At 40.3% G+C, this 20986-nt stretch overlaps 1 protein-coding gene and 1 long non-coding RNA gene across 2 annotated transcripts in view; one reads left to right on the top strand and one right to left on the bottom strand.

The window, feature by feature from the left end:
* Window positions 1-11399, top strand: part of LOC124280048 — a 21707-nt gene extending 10308 nt beyond the window's left edge. The window contains exons 2-3 of the long non-coding RNA XR_006899561.1: window positions 3955-3960; window positions 11235-11399. This is a non-coding gene — a long non-coding RNA (uncharacterized LOC124280048). The remainder of the gene's footprint in view (window positions 1-3954; window positions 3961-11234) is intronic.
* LOC124280044 (hemicentin-2-like) lies at window positions 1615-20085 on the bottom strand. Its single transcript, XM_046715921.1, has 11 exons — window positions 19893-20085; window positions 18940-19228; window positions 17930-18208; window positions 16613-16870; window positions 14553-14807; window positions 13945-14262; window positions 13023-13334; window positions 10763-10789; window positions 4503-4583; window positions 4088-4171; window positions 1615-2335 (listed from the first exon to the last, which is right to left on the bottom strand). The coding sequence occupies exons 2-11, from the start codon at window positions 19097-19099 to the stop codon at window positions 1926-1928; spliced, it is 2184 nt and encodes a 727-aa protein (XP_046571877.1). The 5' UTR covers window positions 19100-19228; window positions 19893-20085; the 3' UTR covers window positions 1615-1925.
* Window positions 20086-20986: the final 901 nt, after the last annotated feature.

Here is a 20986-nt window from a genome sequence, read left to right on the forward strand (position 1 = left end):
TCGCTCACTCCTGTCTTTCGGCAAGTGAGTGAGTGAGTGAGTTTAGTTTTACGCCGCGCTCAGCAATATTCCAGCTATATGGCGGCGGTCTGTAAATAATCGAATCTGGACCAGACAATCCAGTGATCAACAGCATGAGCATCGATCTGCGCAATTGGGAACCGATGACATGTGTCAACCAAGTCAGCGAGCCTGTCCACCCGATCCCGTTAGTCGCCTTTTACGACAAACATAGTCGCCTTTTGTGGCAAGCACGGGTTGCTGAAGACCTATTCTACCCCGGATCTTCACGGGTCTCTTTCGGCAAGCCGTTAAGATGCTAATTACGAATGTACACTTGCAATAATAAAGGGCAATAATGACGGTAATGGTAATGAACATTCATACTGGACTTAAACGTATTTATGCAACTTCTTTTCAACATTTACTTGTAATCTCACGTTCAAACTCTGCTCATAACATCTTTTAAACGTTCGGATACGAATTTTACGTTACAAACGATTTATTTGCTCTGCTCTACAAACTGCGAGAGATCAATATTTCGTTCCTCAAATCACTGGGGAAAATATAGGTTTAGTCAAATACAATATCTATTTGCCGGATATCCTCAATGTGTTGGGCTCTATTTTAAGCTGACATGTCGTTATAAACTGGAAAATGTTAAAAGCGGCGTTAAGCCTACAAGAATCACTCCTTTCAGAGTGAGTGAGTGAGTTTAGTTTTGCGCCGCACTCAGCAATATTCCAGCTATATGGTGGCGGTCTGTAAATAATCGAGTCTGGACCAGACTATCCAGTGATCAACAGCGTGAGCATCGATCGACGCATTTGGGATACGATGACATATGTCAACCGAGTCGGCGACAAACATGGGCTGCGGAAGAACAATTCTAACCCGGATCTTCACGGGTCACTCCTTTCAGACGAGACATCTTATGTCATGTGAGTGAGTGAGTGAGCATAATTTTATTCCACTTTAAGCAATATTGCATCAGTAAGACAGGGGACACCAGAAATGGGCTTCGCACATTCCACCAATGTGGGGAATCGAATCCATGTCTTCGGCTTGACGAGCGAACGCACTTACTACCAGGCTGCCCAACCGCCCCTTATGTAGCTAACAAATTTGTTCCTGCTTTAAACACTCATTAATTTTATCAGCTGTCAGCTTGAAAACTTAAAATAGGAAAGACAGGATAAGTCCGTGGTCGTATGTCAAGTTGGTGAGATTGTCCTAGCAGGTAAGGGACGTAACGCTTGGCTACTACGTACTTGTGTCATTCCGGCAAGCCGGATGGCGTCTCGTACCCCTCTCGTAGCAATGTTTACGACTGGGCCCTGTCTAAGCGCAAACGGGCATGGAGATGAAAATAGTCTAGAACTACTACAAAGGAAAATAACTCTGAATTTCCACAACATGGCTCATAGAATTATCAATATCCTATATCCCGTGGGCAAAACAGCAATACGGTCATTCCCTTTATAAATATGTTTCAGTGTTGAAAGTTTCTGATCCTTTAGCTCAACGTTTATGTTTAAATTGTGCTTTGCATAGTTTAGCGAAGTTTCAAAGTTCAACGATGCCGCCATTTTCATGCTTCGAAATGCGTTTTACTACGCGCGATTTGATTGGTTTGCCACGATTCTTGGCAATAATGGTGTACGATAGGGGTACGAGTTCTTCTTGTAAGTCACGGAAAGAGGCGAGTAGTTACGAATGAGCGCCGAGATCACATGTTCATGTAAACGTTGCTTCCATGTTCTTCCGAAGAGAAAGAGTCATAGTTTCCACATTCCACTAGGGCAGGGACATTGTGGCATCTTCCGGGTAGGGTAGCGTCACTGACGTACGGGGTCTGCTCCCCATTGTCTTCACCCCCATACGTCAGGGGTGGGTACGCAAAGCCCTCATACTCCACCTCCTCGTTAACCAAAGGGAGGGTTCTCCGCCCCTTCATATTCCACAGGGGGATACGGGAAACAGTCATCCTGGATGTCCTCGTTCGTCAGAGGAGGGTAGGGGAAGGTGGTCTGTTGGTCTGTAACAGGAAATCTAGAATAACCATGTCTGCTGTTGTAAGCGGTCAGAATCAAGCTTCCACGTGGGTTGACGTCGTTAAAGGCGGTGCACATGAAGCTCCTTCGTTGTCCTTCGTCAGTGAACGTGGTGCAGGACAGGCTCTCCCTCTGAGCTTCAGATTCAGATAGCCGAGTGTAGGTGAGCGTTTCAACGAACATATTGGAAGATCTGGGATCTTGTGGACGTTTCTCAGCGTCTTGAATGCTGACCAGCATGTTCTGTTCCGTAGCTACAGCTGCCCAAAGATCTGCTTGCTCTGAAACAGATGTGTGTGAAAATTTACAGAATAAACTTTAAGTCTGAAATTAGTTATTAGTCACACTTAAGTATACTGGTGTACAAAAGAAAGTACACACCTGGTGTTTTGAGACTATTAGAAAAACGTAAATATTTAGCTAGAAATGTTCCATTTGGGTACGATATCTGTGGTGTTATTGCAATACGTACACAATGTTTGTGGCTTGTGAGTCACAATCAAAACACGTTTCTAAATATAACGCTGTTTTTAAGGACGCATTTTACAAAGCATCAGGCGTGTACTTATTTTTTTTTGTTTATTTGATGCAGCCAAAATGTTCTGAAGCTCACCTGAACTTGGACTAATGAAAGTTCTATCGTTTGTGCTAAGTGAATTAGATAGAAATAGAGGATATTATATGGGTGCCTATGTCATACTGTGTTTACGACACGAGTGCCTAAATGTTGGTATTTCCCGAGCGAGAGCATGATATGATAGTATGATATGGGCACGAATATAATATTCTGTTTATTTCCAAAGTCGTTAAATTGACGAAAATAAACCAAAATCTACCTTAAAACATAGGCTTTCTACCCGCTGTCGCCGCATGTAGAACGCAACGTCATAGAAGAAACGTGACGTCATAGCATTGTTCATGACGTCAGGTCACCATGACAAAGTGATATTTTGCCCCAGGACATCGTATGAAAATATTGTACCCCGATATGTTCGCCATCGTAGGTAATAAATTGATTTTTCTTTAGGAACACACCACATAAAAGGGGAGGTAATGCATAGTCTACAGGGCGCTGTCAGATATGTCTATAAATGCGACGTCAGAGCGCGGCAAGTGCGACGACCAGAACTCAACATATTGATTTATTATATTTAAAACGAAGGGTCTTTTGAGGTGCTTTCTAAAATGTAAATTAAATTGAAATGTTAAACAGTGCTGCAGTGTTGTCATAGCTACCTGAGTAAGTGGAAAAGATGTTACAATAGCATCTGATATCTACAGTGAATCACTGATAATATGATTACTTTTTGTTTTAGGATGCAAACGTAGAAAGTGCATTGCAGGAGTGCTATGAAGGTCAATCTGATTGACGGTTTGTATGCGTGAAACAAGACGGCGAGGCACGAATCACCATTGATGTGATGTGATCATGGAACTTACAAAGATGTTTGTTCTTTTATCTGGTTTGTGGTGATGATGGTAGAAAGGGAAATGTGTTTGTAATTGCAGCACTTGGTCACAAGGGTCATATAAGTGAAAACAAATAACTCACATAAATATACATAAAAGTGGTCATTCAATGGATACAATAACATAATGGACAGCATTGGCATGGTAGTCAGTTCGGTGTATAAAAGTATGAGGTCCTTAAAGTTGTGTTAAATATAAAAAAACAAAACAACAGCAGTGCTCCGCATCGCTCACGCTGGATGCAAATCGTGAATATATCATTAAAAAACCTCTAGCTTCAGAGTCCAGAAGGTTTGTGATGCGATACCAATATGTAAATGTTCACTGTGGACGTACGTATGTTGAGCCGACAATTACGTTCGTAATGCACTTAACCTTTCGAGGCGGTGGGGTAACCTAGTGATTAAAGTGTTTGCTCGTCACTTCGAAGTCCCGGGTTCGATTACCGAAATGGTACAATGGGTGCAGCCCATTTTCGGTGTCCCTCACTGTGTTATTGCTGGAATATTGCTAACACCGGCGTAAAACTAAACTCACTTTTCAGGTGACCTAAAAAACTTTACCTTCTTCCGTATCATTCGTATCGTTCTTCGTCACATTAAACGTTGCTTTTGTTGCCCTCACAGGTCGCTTCTTTCTACATGGTCCTGCAATATAAATTTACATATGAATACTTTGCACATGAAATATTGTCATATTGATGCTAATAGTTTCATCTCTATGTTAGAATACTTTTTATAAGACTCATGAGAGTGTTAGAGTTTCCGCGATATTTAAACTTCCACTATATTGATAATAACTTAACCACAAACTACGATGGAAAATATTAACGTTATTAATATTATTTAAATAAATATTATTTAATGCAAAATGTTCTTTCATAGCAATGTGAATTCACGTTTGAGTGGTTTGTAAATCGTTAAGTTTGTCTAAAAACAGTTTACAAACAACAATAGTGATAAATGTGATGCGACATACCACATGTAAACAAGTACGTCAGCCCAATCAGAATAAACGCCACAACCACCATTCCAATTCCTATGAGGACTACTGTGAAAACTGAAAATGAAAACAACATAATTTACCCCCTGAAATGTACATTAATTCTGCATCGGCCCTCATATCTATTCCTCACATGACGTCACAGAGACGCGCCGCTCTGATTGGTTGAAATTTCGTTCGCGGGTGAGAATTGTGCACTGTTGTCATAAAGGTCGATTTAAGTTAATTAAAAATCGAAATGAGTAGTTTTAATGGCGGGGTTTCATTTATAGCGATGAAAATTAGTGATATATGTATTTGTACCCCCCTAGAGTATATGTGATCTTTAAATACGAGAATGAAAACGAAAATGATAACAAATTGTCATTGTATATATAGATCCAAATGAGGGTCATTCACATTGTACATGCTTCTCCAATAATATCATCATGGCCATCAATTATGAACGGTTCCCTTATGTAACTAGATGGGCGGATATGAATACAACATGTTGTGATAAATGTTTTACAGGGTCCGTAGCTGCCATTACAAATGAGAAATAGATACGCACACCCGTCATTCAAATGATGACATATTTGGGATTTTTTCTCAGCGAATGGATATGCCAAAAACAAGTTAACAGGTTATTTATTTGGTTCGCACAACACGAAAACAAGTGTTTTTAATACGGGAAATATTAACCGTTTTTTGGTTAATCGATTAACGGGACTCAGTTGACATTTCTTATGTTAAAACAAAACAACAAAACTTAGGTGATGGATTCTGTATTTAAATGGAGCGGTGGGGTAGCCTAGAGGTTAAGGCGTTCGCTCGTCACACCGAAAACCCGGGTTCGATTCCCCACATGGGCACAATGTGTGATGCCCATTTCTGGTGTCCACTGCCGTGATATTGCTGGAATATTGCTAAAAAGCGACCTGAAACCATACTCACCCACTCACTCACTCTAGACTGATTGGGTCTTGAATGACTCAGCTCCTTTTGGAGTGATATATTCGTCAGTCTGGAAATAACTTTATATCTATTACCAGGGCTCCAGATAAGGGCCGTATCGGCGTATGTACGGATAAAAAATATGCACGATACGGTAGGAAATAATTTAGAAAACGTAGCAAATACGCACCACAGCAATGGTGTACGGTCTTAGAATCATTTACAAACGTATTTATCTGAAAAAGTCTGGTTTTATTGTTCATTGACCTGACACAAGAATCAATGTTGTGGTGCATACATGAAACGAAACACAAGATTACTGATACTCCATTAATTTCCATTCAATACACTACATGTACACTGAAGGTTTTCCAGTACTCCTATATTGAACAAATAAGGAGTACGTACTCCTGATGTGGAAAAATTATCTGGAGCCCCGTATTTCATAATTTTATATTTATAATAGTTTAGCGCAATATAGTAATGGGAAGTACAGTCAGTTCTATTTGTTTCAGTGTGAAGCCCATTTCTGGTGTGCCCCGCTGTAATATTCCTGGAATATTGCTAAGAACTAAACTCGCTTACCAACCTTTTAATGTCTCTAAGTAATGCAACCAGATCTAGGTAGATATGAAAGAGTAAAGTCTCAAACTATCACAATACTACATGGTTTACCTAGACAACGAAAAAGCTTACACATGCGCAACTAAACACTTGCTCAACCAAACATACACAAAACCTAACACACACAACCCAGCATAAGAACAACCCAACACTAGCATACCCTAGCACATTCACAAACCGAGATACACAAAACCTAACACACACAACCCAGCATAAGAACAACCCAACACTAGCATACCCTAGCACATGCACAAACCGAGATACACAAAACCTAACACACACAACCCAGCATAAGAACAACCCAACACTAGCATACCCTAGCACATGCACAAACCGAGATACACAAAATCTAACACACACAACCCAGCATAAGAACAACCCAACACTAGCATAAACCTAGCAATGCACAAACCGAGATAACACAAAACAAACAGCAAAAACAACTTACACAACTTAACACATAAAATCTGAGTGACCTTAGTTTAGTTTTACGCCGCTTTACAGCAAAATCACAGCAATATCATGGCGGGGGACACTTACACACACAACCAATTGGGGAATCGAACTATGACTAGCGAACGCTTTAACAACTAGGCTACCCCATCGCCCAACCTAACACATGACATGACCTTAACACTTCAAAATCAACATACAACAACCCTGCAGTAAACATGACAAAGTACCTGATTATGTGCCCCAGTCCACCTACTGTGACTCTAACACATATTAACTCGGTGACCTTAGTGGTTGGACTTATGGTCCCACAACCTTGAGATTGATAATACCGATGTGCTCGTTTGCGTTAGACACCAATGGTCGAGGGGAAATCGAACATACAAATGTTAGTAGTATAGTACACAAAACAGATCCGAACAAACTGACACTGACTGACCTTTATGTTTTACGCCGCTTTTAGCAATATTCCAGCAACACGGCGGGGACACCAGAAATGGGCCTAACACATTGTGATTCATGGGGAATCGAACTCTGGCCATACGAGCCAACGCTTTAACCACACACCTACACACCCTGATACAACATACATACACTGACCTTAACACACACACAACCTAACACATACATGACCTTACACCTACACACACAACCTAACACATACACGACCTTACACCTACACACACCCTAACACATACATGACCTTACACCTACACACACCCAACACATACACGACCTTACACCTACACACACAGCCTAACACATACATGACCTTACACCCCCTAACACATACACACCTACACACACATACATGACCTTACACATACACACAACCTACACATACAGACACATACACTAACATACACACAACCTTAACACATACATGACCTTACACTCTAACACACACAACCTAACACACATGACACTTACACCTACACACACAACCTAACACATACATGACCTTACACCTACACACACAACCTAACACATACATGACCTTACACCTACACACACAACACACCTAAACCTAACACATACATGACCTTACACCTACACACACAACCTAACACATACATGACCTTACACACCTACACACACACAACCTAACACATACATGACCTTACACCTACACACACAACCTAACACATACATGACCTTACACCCACACACACACAACCTAACACATACATGACCTTACACACACAACCTAACACATACATGACCTTACACCTACACACACAACCTAACACATACATGACCTTACACCTACACACAGTACTCTACACATACATACATGACCTGGCACAACCTAACATGTAAATACATCTGTACATAGCTATGAAGAACACACACATGCAAACCTAACCTAACACATACATGACCTTATACCCACCAACACAACCTAACACATACATGACCTTACACCTACACACACAACCTAACACATACATGACCTTACACCTACACACACAACCTAACACATACATGACCTACACATTACACACACACACACACCTACACACACACCTAACACATACATGACCTTACACCCACCTTACACAACCTAACACATACATGACCTTACACACACACACAACTTAACATACACATGACCTTACACCACACACACAACCTAACACATACATGACTTAGACCTACACACATACCTAACACATATACACCTTACACACACACAACCTAACACATACATGACTTACACCTACACACAACCTAACACATACACGACCTTACACCAACACACACAACCTAACACATACATGACCTTACACACATAACCTAACACATATTACATAACTAGACATACACGACACATTACACACAAACCACAACTTAACACATACATGACCTTACACCTACACACACAACCTAACACATACATGACCTTACACACATAACCTAACACATACACGACCACACACCACACGACCACACAGGACAACCCCACACACACACACACACACACACACAGAGAGAGTGGTATTCCTCCAAAGTACGAATGGCGAAAATTGTAAATACATCTGTACATAGCTATGAAGAACACAGATGGGTTATGCAAACCCTCAATTAATCACAAACATGACGCTTTATGCACGGGTCCATTCCAAGTTAAACTATCATATCCTCTGTCAATTGGCATACTTGCATCCCAGTTATAAATCTGCCCTCCAAATATGTATTAAAATCTCATCACGAGGCAAAATATCTAAAGAATGTAACCTATGCAACAAATATACTTATGATTATGATTTTCATATACTCCTACACTGTGAACAACTTCACACTGAGAGAAACGATTTTTCTGTGTTTATGATTGACAATCTTGATGTGGAGACCTATGTTGCCTTTGAATCACAGGATGAACTCGACATGCTCTCTTTTCTATTTGGAGGTGAAACTGTTTTTAATGATACTGTTGATCAAGGGACATGGGAAACAATCATTTTACGATTTTCTTTATACATTTACCGAATAAGACGACATCTCCTACAATGTTACACTGATTGATCTCTGCAGATTTATAATGATATATGTCCACTGTTTTTTGTATAAATTAATTGTATACACATATACATGTATGTTCTTATGTAAATTGTAGCTTTAGGTATTCATCTTGATTAATATAATTGTATATACATCTATATCAATTTTGTTACTTTGCCTGTTTGTTGTATCTACATGTATATAATATGTTTGATCTTCGGATGATCGTCTGAAGGAAATAAAGACTCTCTCTCTCTCTCTCTCTCTCTCTCTCTCTCTCTCTCTCTCTCTCTCTCTCTCTCTCTCTCTCTCTCTCTCTCTCTCTGCACAACCTTACGTTAACAACTCTCTCGGAGCACTCTCTACACAAAGAGCACATCACACATACACCCAGCACATGTGCAACCACAAGACACATACGCACAGCCTAACATCTACATATACACGAAACCCATACACACACTACCTATACACTAACACTTACAGCCTAACACAGCCTAACACACACAACCAACACATGCACAAACCAAACGCACGTACAACCTAAGATAAGGAAATAAGGAAAAACTAACACATGCACACAACGACACACACACACTTATACACGAACAACCTAACACATACATACACAAAGCCTAACCCGAAAAATCTAACCCCCCAAAAAACGCACGCGCACGCACGCACGCACGCACGCACACACACACACACACACACACTTTGCAATCACACTAGTCATGGGTCACACTAGTCATAACCAGATTCCCAGATTCTCTCAGTAAAACGGGATGATCAAGTTTGAAATGACATGCATCACGGTTTCCCTGAACGAACGACGGTTGTGTGGCAGGACAGCTATATTTGCTTTAAGTCCGACATCAATACCCGGTCAACCTCAATGTAGGATGCAGATGTGCACAGAAACTGAAAACTATGACTCACTTGATTCCGTGAGGAAACATCCCGACTGTCCCTTCTAATCAGTACACATTTAACGAAACTGACAATTTGTTTGCTTGTTTGTTAGTTGTTTCATGCCATGTTGTAGGGCCTTCTTTACAGAATGCGAAAAAACAAATAATATAGCCACGGGAATATAACTCTTCATGAAATAAATCACAATTAAAATTTTATAAACTAATTATTTTCTGAAGTTAAAAAAAATCAAAATCGATTTCAAGCTATTTTAGCGTCAATCACGTGGATATTTAGATAATTTTTTAGTCTTTGTGAACAAACATTATTGGCAAGATATATTTACGATTTGACTAATGTACTTAACACTTATGACAAGTATTGAAGTTATAACAGTCCTAGTTTTAAGCACGGCTTGTACTGCCGGTTCACTGACCTTTCTTCAATTTCTTACATAGAAGCATCTACACACATTGGTAAAAGAAGTGAGTGAATTTGGGTTTACGTCGCTATTTCGGAAATATCACGGCGTGGGACACCACATTGTACTCATGTGGGGATTCGAACCAGGATATGCAGTATGAGTGGGTGAGTGAATATGGATTTGCGCCGCTTTTAGCAATAATCCAGCAATATCACTGCGGGGGATACCAGAAATGGGCTTCACACATTGTACCCATGTACGGAATCGAACCGGGTCTTCGGCGTGACGCTTTAACCACTAGGCTACCCCATTGCACGCAAAACAAGTAAAACAATGTGAGAATGCAGTTTGCAAAGCATCCTTTAAAAACGAACGAAAGATTTCTTACCTGTTCTTAAATTATGACCTGGTCCAGCTGAAACATTGAAATGATATATCAGATATAATTTTTATAAAGAATCTCAAAATGTCATATTGTTTTAATACACAAACATGTATTTTTGTTAAATGTCAATTAGAGTAAATTTAGTAAAAACGTTTACAACGAATTGTATTTGTATTGCGATATATTTTGGTCGAACGAACTACGTTTCCCGCGAATACACAGGTAGTTATTAAAGTTTTGAGTGAGTGAGTTTAGGTTTACGCCGCACTCAGCAATATTCCAGCTACAAGGCGGCGGTCGGTAAATAATCGAGTCTGGACCAGACAATCCAGTGATCAACAGCATGAGCATCGATCTGCGCAATTGGGAACCGATGACACGTGTGAACCAAGTCAGCAAGACTAACCACCAGATCCCGTTAGTCGCCTGTTACAACAAGCATGGGTTACTGAAGACTAATATTCTAACCCGGAAGGTGTACTTCCTTTGTACATAAATTTTAGGGGGGTCATTCACATTGAAAATGCATCTCCATAAAAATCCTCATCACCCCCTAGCCATTAATTTTGGACGGTGCCTTGGGGCACAAAATATACTATTCAAAAAGAAACGCATAACCCAGAAATCTGTTGCGATAATGTTGTATTTTTAAACATGTATAACTCGTCCACAAATAGAGTTTAGTACATGATTTGTTACATCAGTTTAGAAGAAGGTAATATCTATACAACCAAGTGGATAATTTTAGTTTACGGAGACGCTGAGTGCGATGGCGATGTTCCGTGTCGCAGCGTCAAGACGTGGCGTAGTGATTTGACCTTGAAACTCCTTCAAAACGAATGTCGATTTCCGAAAGTAATCTTGATTTTTATAGCCAGACAGTGCATGCTCTTTGCTGCACAACTTCAACTGGAAGGTGATTTCTGTTGCGTTGTGGCGATGCCTTTTTAATCCTTGTAAGAAATCTCATCAAAATCAACATTTTCAGATAAAGTCGATTTTTGACTTGTACAATCGTGTAAAATCATATCATCAACACTTTTTTTGTACATATTTTGACAATTGTTTAAACACAATAGGTAATAAATAGATTTTTTTAAAAACAAAACGCCTATGCGTTTCTTTTTTTGATAGTATATTTATCATATTTATAACCAGACAGGGACACCATAAAAACTGTATGTTAAACATTGATGGAAATACTATTAGTGACGGTGTTGGAAGAGAAACCGAACCTATCTGCTGCATTTAGAGCTAAAACATATTTCAAGATTAGAGCTGGGCGTTTTAACACGAACACGAATTAATATATGAATTACTATAAATGCTCTTCTGTTACCATTTCAGTCCCTTAGAACAGCCATGTCCTTCCGAAGACGAAACTAATTTAATTCCTCTTGCCATTTCCTTTCAAAACAGGACGCTTCCAAAGACTTTGTTTATAGAAACCTAGCTAGTTTCGGTTGACCAGGGACACAGTGACACTTGTCTGAAGGAAAGGTTACTCACGTAGCTTAATATAGATACCCAACTCAGGCAATGTGTTATGTTGTAACTGTTACATCAGATTAAAATCCATACCATCGCTAGTCATGATTCATCACACACTTATAAGCACTTACTTCCTTGTTCACATCGATACCAGGTCGTACATGAGGCGATACTAAGTTAGATAGGTTAACTAATACCGTCGAACCTAATGGACACAGTGAGGATTAGAAAAAAGATATGCAAAAATACAAGGTTTGTTGATGCAAAATATATTGAACAATCAGACGGTACAGCAAAACCACTACATTAGATCTCCCTGCCACAGAAGCTGGTTAGCCGGGTTACGGACAAGGGTGCTGGATCTTATATATCAGATTTGTAGATTACACTGGACAAGCTGACAATACTCTCTCTATCTCTCTCTCTATCTCTCTTTCACTTTATGCGAGGTCAAGGTTAATGAGCTCTCAAACAATAACGGTTCATTTATAACATACTATATAAGGCATGCACTGTCAGGCATGATGATGTACTTCCCCTCGACCACGACCAACATCCCCCGCCCCCTCTCCCCCAATATAGTGGAGAGACTTCACCTCACCTATGAATAAACGCGCAATAACTCGACCTGGCATCGTTTTAAGCTGTTCATTATAATACTCAAGGACGCTGGGAATACAATCAAATTTGCATACTATTCCACGAAATTTGAAGGTAAATATGTATTTCAAACCATGACAGTTCACACACTCTACACCTCAACACCCAATACCTTGAACGATCAGTCTGTAGTTTATGTCGTGTTTGCCGAGGGAGTTATTGATCATCACGGTATAGTTTCCCTCGTCCTTCTTGTGAACGTCCAGGTGAACCAGCTTCAGGTGGTAAGATGACCCGGATATAAATGACAGATCCTTTATACTTCTTGAGGGCAAGGGTTCCAGGCTTCCATTCAGGAGGACTCGGGACCATCTGAACAATGGCTTTGGATTGGCAGTTATGTTGAAAAGTATTTGATCAGATCTACCGGCGGGTCTGTAAAAAATCGCCTCGACTCCTTCAGTTTCGTCGACAAATGGAGCACCTGAAACAGATGTTGTTGGGCATACACGTAGGAGAATGTGTTGTTTTCTTCTGTCTTTTATTGTTTGTTGTTTTGTTTTCTTTCTCATTAGAACCCATGAGGTTAATTCCTGCCATCCGTTTAAGAGCATTCGAGAATTCGTCTCAACCGAGTTCGAGACAATGGGGTTCGAGTGTACCTCTTATGACAAATATCCATAAATCATCTGTGCTGTAGATAGTCCTTAAAATAGTATCCTGTATGAACGTATCTGTTAATACAGTTACCATTGATATCGTAACATATGAATTTCTCTCCCTGGTAATATAATTTATATTTGAACACAATTGAATGAATGAGCGGAAATGATGAAACTGACATGACAAATGTTTTATTTACATTTCCGTACTTTGAAGCTTCATATCAGAGGCATGTTTTTCAGAATGTCTTCCAATTGTGTGTATCCCAATAACAGATATTACGCCAATTTTCTGGTAAGATTCATTGAGAGAATATTTGAAACATATAAATGCTAACAAACGTGTTACATTTCTATAAAACCTAAGCAAGGGATGTGATTACCCCTTTTTCCAAGCATATCATTGCAGCCCATAGTATGTTCTATACTCACATCTAAAGTCAATGTCAATATTTTTCGACCTGTTGGTACCAACTCCATTGGAGACCTCACAGGTATAGGTGACTTTTCCAAGACATTTGGCATTTCCAATGTTATAGCGGAAACTGTAGTTATGCATCTGCGTGTTGGATGAAGCGTCGACTTGAAACTCGGCCTCACTGACAGATGGTCCCCGGTTAGTCAGGGTTGTATTGCCTCTTAACCAAGTGATTTGGGGCGGCGGTAAGCTGTCAACATTGCACGTCAGACTGATGTTCGAACCCGCTAGAGGTTTCGTATTGGATGCAGTCACTGATATTTCAGCCGGATCTGTAACGACATACAACCTGCCTTGTATCATGTCTACATGTATGAACCTATAATTTTTTTCTAAATGTGTCCTTGAATAAAGTATTTTGCGTGCAGTAATATCATGTAAATATGTGAAAATATTTCCTGAAGAGAGGAATACTTGTGAACACGTTTGCTTAAATGTCACCACTATATATGTCATTTAAGCTTAGTTTGATAATATACTTTAAAGCGATATGGTAAAATCATACTGAAATGAATTTTACACTCGACTTATATTTTAAGACTTATTAATTTACTATATTTACATATGACGATCAGCTGGAATGTTGCCCTTGCTTCTCCACGTTTGTTCCAGGCCCTGCAGGTGTAGTTGCCAGTCTCGTTCCGCTGAACGTTAGGTATGTGCAAGATATTCCGTGAGGCTTTGTGGGTAGCTTTCACTGACCAGGCAAACTGGCAGGGAGGCCTACAGTCAGCCTTGCAGTCTAGGGTGACTGGTGAGCCAAGACTAGTTTCTGGCGTGTTCTCCTCATGTTGAATATCTGCAGCTTTCGGTCCGTCTTGAAAGACAAATTAACAAATGTACTTAAGGACCGTTTATAATTTATGGCTTGGGGCGTGGGTGTGAACGCGGGGCTGTTGGTGATTTTAGGGTTCACACCCATAACCCCTACATGCCACTACCCCTACACTCCAGTACCCCTACAGCTAGTTAAAACAACACCTAGCATTTACCTGTCTGATATAATAGACTAATCCTAAAGAGGGATTAGTGCATGGAGCATAGATGAGATCAAGGGATGCATAAATGTGATTAGTCTTTTGTGGCAAGGAAATTAGTGGTCTCATGATGAAAACAAACCTCAACCCTGAGTAGAAGAAACATACAATGTTGAGAAGTTGAGAGAAATAAAACGTGGAGATGATACAGGAAATTGAGATTGTTCCATACAGTATATAAGTGCTGACATGAAACAAACATGGCATCAACATGGCTGGTCTTCGCAATGTTGAGTTTGTTATGTCACGGAGAGGTAACCGTCAAGTTCTGTTGGATGGATATCTTCACACTAAGAATGTTGAGCGACAGACCTGTGTACACTGGAAGTGTGTGCAGATTGACTTTGGTGCTGCGCCAACAAACAGAAAACGAGTGTACAGAGAGATCGACAACCGTCTGTGCAGACTCAAGGAACAGCTTCAGCGTGGACAGAAATCCCCTCTTCAGTTTCTTGACGCCGTCGGCTACCTGCTCAAGCTTGGATAGACTGTAACACTGACACTTGAACACTTGTGATAATGTAATAATGTGGTCTTTCTCTCATCCTGATATGTTGATATGAAACACTTGTGATAATGTGATCTTTTGTTCATCCTTATATGATGATATGAAAACACTGAATGTAAATAGACTGAAAAACTTGACAATTGATCTCAATGATGTGGTACTTTGTGATAACACATGTATTAAAGTCACTTTTAAAATCTGTCTTGTGTCATGTTGTGCATCTTAAGTGGACCAGTCCACTGTATGGAATAGGTAACAGGCAGGAGATTAGTTATGCAACAGACCATAAACTATGTTGTTATAAGCTGTAGGGGTAGTGGCATGTAGGGGTAATGGGAGGGTACCGATTTTAGTGGTGTGGGTGTGGGCGCGGGGATGTTGATGTTTTCATGGGTGGGGGTGCCAATTTTTGTTCTGGTGAGGTTGATGTGTGTGTGTGTGTGTGTGTGTGTGGGGGGCATCAATTTTGTACTCATGTACTAGGGGTGAGGTCAACAATTTTGTGCATTACTTTGTATATAAATACATGGGGAGGGGTGCCATTCACATTGCACATGCTTCTCCCCATCACCCCTCATAGCCATAAATTATGGAACTGGATGGTCAGATGTGAATACAATATGTTTTCATAAATGTTTGACAGGGTTCGTTGCTGTCATTACAAGTAAGATGCACACAACTGGCATTCAAACGGTGATAGATTTGGGGTGGGGTGGTGGTGGGGGTGTCTCAGCTCTTGAATATGCCAAAAAGAAGTTAACAGGTTGTTTGTTTTGGTTTGCACAGAAATAGAAAACACGTGTATTTAATACAGGAAATCAAACTAGTCTGGGTTAATCGATTAACGGGACTCGTTTGATATTTCTCATATTAAAAGAAATTAATGAAACATTGGTGATGAATTCTGTATTCAAATGGAGCGGTGGGGCGCTCGCTCGTCACTCCGAAGACCCGGGTTCGATTCCCACATGGATACAATGTGCGAAGCCCATTTCTGGTGTCCCCGGCCGTGATATTGCTGGAATATTGCTAAAAGCGGCGTAAAACTAAACTCACTCACTGTATTCAAGTACTTACATTCCACAGCAATGTGTACATGGCTGTCCGCGTATCCGTGTTTGTTCTCCATATGACACGTATAGTTTCCTTGATCACTGCTTGTAAGATTTAAAATTGTCAGCCTTCTTGAGGGAAAAACAGCTCCCTTATTCCTCCAGGTTGTTTTACAGCGAGGATAGCAGCTGATCCTGCTCTTGCACGTTATATTGACAGACTCTCCTGTGACTTTCACGAAGCGTGTCTCATCTGGGATCAACCTGATTTCATTTGGCCCCCCTAGTCAAAAATACAATATATCAATACCATGGGAATAGACATCCACGGATTCAGCAAGGAAAGAATGAAAACAATTAACTATCGGATCAAGGATTGGTTGGTCCTCAAAAGCCTCAATCGCAAAGACAGTTAACATGTAAGACGTCAGCGTCCGCGCGAACCTCCTCTTGGCACGGCAGTGAATTTTCTATGCAAAGTATCTTCTCTCTGCCCTGCCAGCATCCTGGATTCTAACTCCAGATTCAGTCCTGGGCCCTGTTTCACAAAGCTATCGTAGCGCTACGGCTGTTGTAAGTCTTTGTTACAGTATAGGAGGAACGACCGTCGTGGCGCTACTGTAGCTTTGTGAAACGAGGCCCTGCAGTAATTTCCAGGATAATAGGAACCAAACTGGTAAGCTTTAACATCTTTACCACTTTTACCATTCCTCACATATTAAACTTGTCTTATTTAATGTTGAAGCCAACTCACTGTCTCTTACGGTTATAAAGTACGAATGGCTATGAGTAACACAAGAAGCACATGTATACTCAATTTTAAACACAGACACAAAAATTAAACATGGCCATACATACATACATACATACATACATACATACATACATACATACATACATACATACATACATACATACATACATACATACATACATACATACATACATACATACATACATACATACATACATACATACATACATACATACATACATACATACATACATACATACATACATACATACATACATACATACATACATACATACATACATACATACATACATACATACATACATACATACATACATACATACATACATACATACATACATACATACATACATACAAACGTACGTACATACATACATACATACGTACGTACATACAAACGTACATACATACATACATACATACAAACGTACGTACGTACGTACGTACATACATACATACATACATACATACATACATACATACATACATACATACATACATACATACATACATACATACACACATTGATCCATTTAAAAAATACTGTGAGATCAAAGATTTACTCACGTTCAGCTGTGATTGATAATATGTCACTCTCATCCGACTCGGCTCCATGTTCTATTGAGCTGCAACTGAACTTCTGTTCTTTCACCCACTCAAAACTCTGAATGTTGAATGTTGAGGTGCTGCTGCTGTTTTGGGTAATACCATTCCGCTTCCAGAAGAAGTTCATTGTGAGATTGTGATTGTCAGGCACAGTCGACGAATTCGACAAACACGTCAGGGTTAGAGGCTTGTTGAGAACAGCAATGCCCCCAGCTACCACTCTAGGAGTTGTTGGGGCATCTGAAAGGTCGTATGGTAACAAGTTGGTTTGGTTGGTTTGTTGTTTAACGCATTATGCAGTAATATCACATCCAGATGGTGGTGGTCTGTAAATAATCTAGTCTGTACCAGACAATCCGAAACTATTCTTATTCCCCCCGTTTACTCAGTTATCCGCACAATGTAAAATGGCGTAATAAGCAGCATGTTGTTTTCGGTGTTAGTGGTAGCCTGTCTACACTGTGCCTTCGCAGGTGTGTATTCATTTTGAGAAATTTTGGTTTTGAACATGTTTTTTAACATCTTGTGTCTGCAGTTATTGCAAATCTTGGATGTTTTGCTTGGTTGGTTTATTGTTTAACGCCGCACTCAACAGTATTCCTGCTATATGGCGGCGGTCAGTAAATAATCGAGTCTGGACCAGACAATCCAGTGATCAACAGCATGAGCATCAATCTACGCAAGTGGGATATGATGACATATGCCAACCAAGTCAGCGAGCCTGACCGCCGTTAGTCGCTTCTTACGACAAGCATGGGTTGCTGAAGATCAATTCCAACCTGGATCTTGACGGGCATGGTAACAAGCCATTGCAAGAGAACACTTCCTGGTCAAAAAACTTGTTGAGAACTAAGATATGCACATGTGACTGAACACAGTGAAAGGCACTCGTACTTTGCTGAATGTATATCATTGCTGTCATTCACAGAGTATGTGGATAGGGGTAATATAGACAATGTGAATGGACTAACCTGTCACAAACAATGTAAAGATTGGAGCCAAGGGCTTATTTGCTGAGGCTTTTGTCCATCGGTAGGTCCCTGCATCTTCCTGTTTCACACTTCTAATAGAAAAAATGCACTCGACCCTCCATACTGGAGTTTCTGCAGCTGAACCCGTGCCTGTTATCATTGGTATTCTTCCCGCTGTTGGTTATAGTGCACAGGAAGTCATTAGACGGGCTCAGAGCGTAGATCACGGTTGAAGAAGGAATGACGATATCTTCACTGAGCTCTTTGCCAACTCTTACGAAAACGTTATCTGAAACAATTGCAGTGCAGTCAATGTCAGATTCCGCTAAATGATGCTTTGCAATAATCATTTTACATGCCAGCATTTACAATGTTCTATATTCTTGGGAGGAGTGTTAATCCTAGTTAAGTTCAACGGTACTATGTTTGTAACTGTTGGCGTTTAGAAGAAAAATGCACAAACTTATAGTCGAAATAGTCAAAAATCCTTCTCAAAATATTCATTTGTTAATGTTATGACTGATTAGGGACATCGCTTTCTCGCCTTAAAATTCGGAGGCGAGAAAGCGACATAAAGAACATGCTTTTCAACAGCTTCTGAAGTTAATAAATAAATACACCGCCTCCCTGACACGGTGGTTAGCGCGGAGAGCGGAAGGTCGCGGGTTCGATTCCCCCGCGCCATACCAAAAGACTTCAAAATATGGTACTTGTTAGTCCCTGCCTGGCGCTCGGCAGTAATAGGTACAACAAGGACTGGTAGGCTCAATGTGTCTGAGTTGGGTATTCATGCTTCACTGCGGCATGGTATCTCAGTGAGGTAGCACTATAAAACCAGCTTAAGTCTGGGCTAGTACAAGCAGCCACACATACACACGCATGCACGTCGTCATATGAGCGAAATATTCTCAAACTCCATGTCACCTCACCTATAAATATATACATGTACTTACAAGCATCGGTGAAGTGACAAGACAAGAGGATGAAGATGCGAAGCAACATGATGATAGGCTGCAGCAGCCTGTTAGATGGCGTGTCCTTCACTGCAGCTATAGCACAGCGTTATTTTAGTTTCGATATGGAAATACACAGGCGTGATATTTTATGATGACATTCGATTGACGGTTGCTGGTAATACAGTTACAGGGAAGTATATACGAGAGCCAGATATTCTGTCGGAAACAGTCTACACGGAAGCAGATCGTACCCATTAATATCAAGGACGGCGTTGATGAATTGAATGGGCACTCTCTCTCTCTCTCTCTCTCTCTCTCTCTCTCTCTCTCTCTCTCTCTCTCTCTCTCTCTCTCTCTCTCTCTCTCTCTCTCTCTCTCTCTCTCTCTCTCTCCAGTTCAACGTTTCACTTTCCGTGAGGTCAAGGTTAATGTACCCTCAAACAATAACGGTTCATTTAAAACATACTATAGAGCATCGCATGCTCGACAAAACACACACACACACACACACACACACACACACACACACACACACACACACACACACACACACACACACACACACACACACACACACACACACACACACACACACACACACACACACACACACACAAAAATAAAATAATGTGGAGTAGTCACTATAAAAACACTCGCACAAATACGCCATGACTAACTTGCTTTACACGTGCATTAAAGAATTCTTGACGCCGATGTCATCACTGATGTTTCTTTGATCTATGCATAAACCTGTACGCGCTGTTCTGTACGCGATGGATTCTGTCTCACTTAGGAAGTCGAGAATGGTTATTCTTCAGCTATACCGTATTATATGGTGTAAATTAGCAGTCTTTAACTACTCACAACTTGTTTACGTTGTATTTAGAAATAAGCCGGTCATTGAGAGCATTAGTACATATTTGGGTTTTACTTTCACAAATAACCTCCTTTTATTGTCTTATCAATTATATATATATATATATATATATATATGTATATAAACTATATATATACACTTGCCACATAAAGAAACTGTGCATTGTCAAAATATTATCCCAGTTGATAAGTACGATAACAATGTCAAAGGTACA

This window comes from Haliotis rubra, unplaced genomic scaffold (assembly GCF_003918875.1).
Source record: "Haliotis rubra isolate DU_JTF1 unplaced genomic scaffold, ASM391887v1 Scf26, whole genome shotgun sequence".
Taxonomy (NCBI): Eukaryota; Metazoa; Mollusca; class Gastropoda; order Lepetellida; family Haliotidae; genus Haliotis; species Haliotis rubra.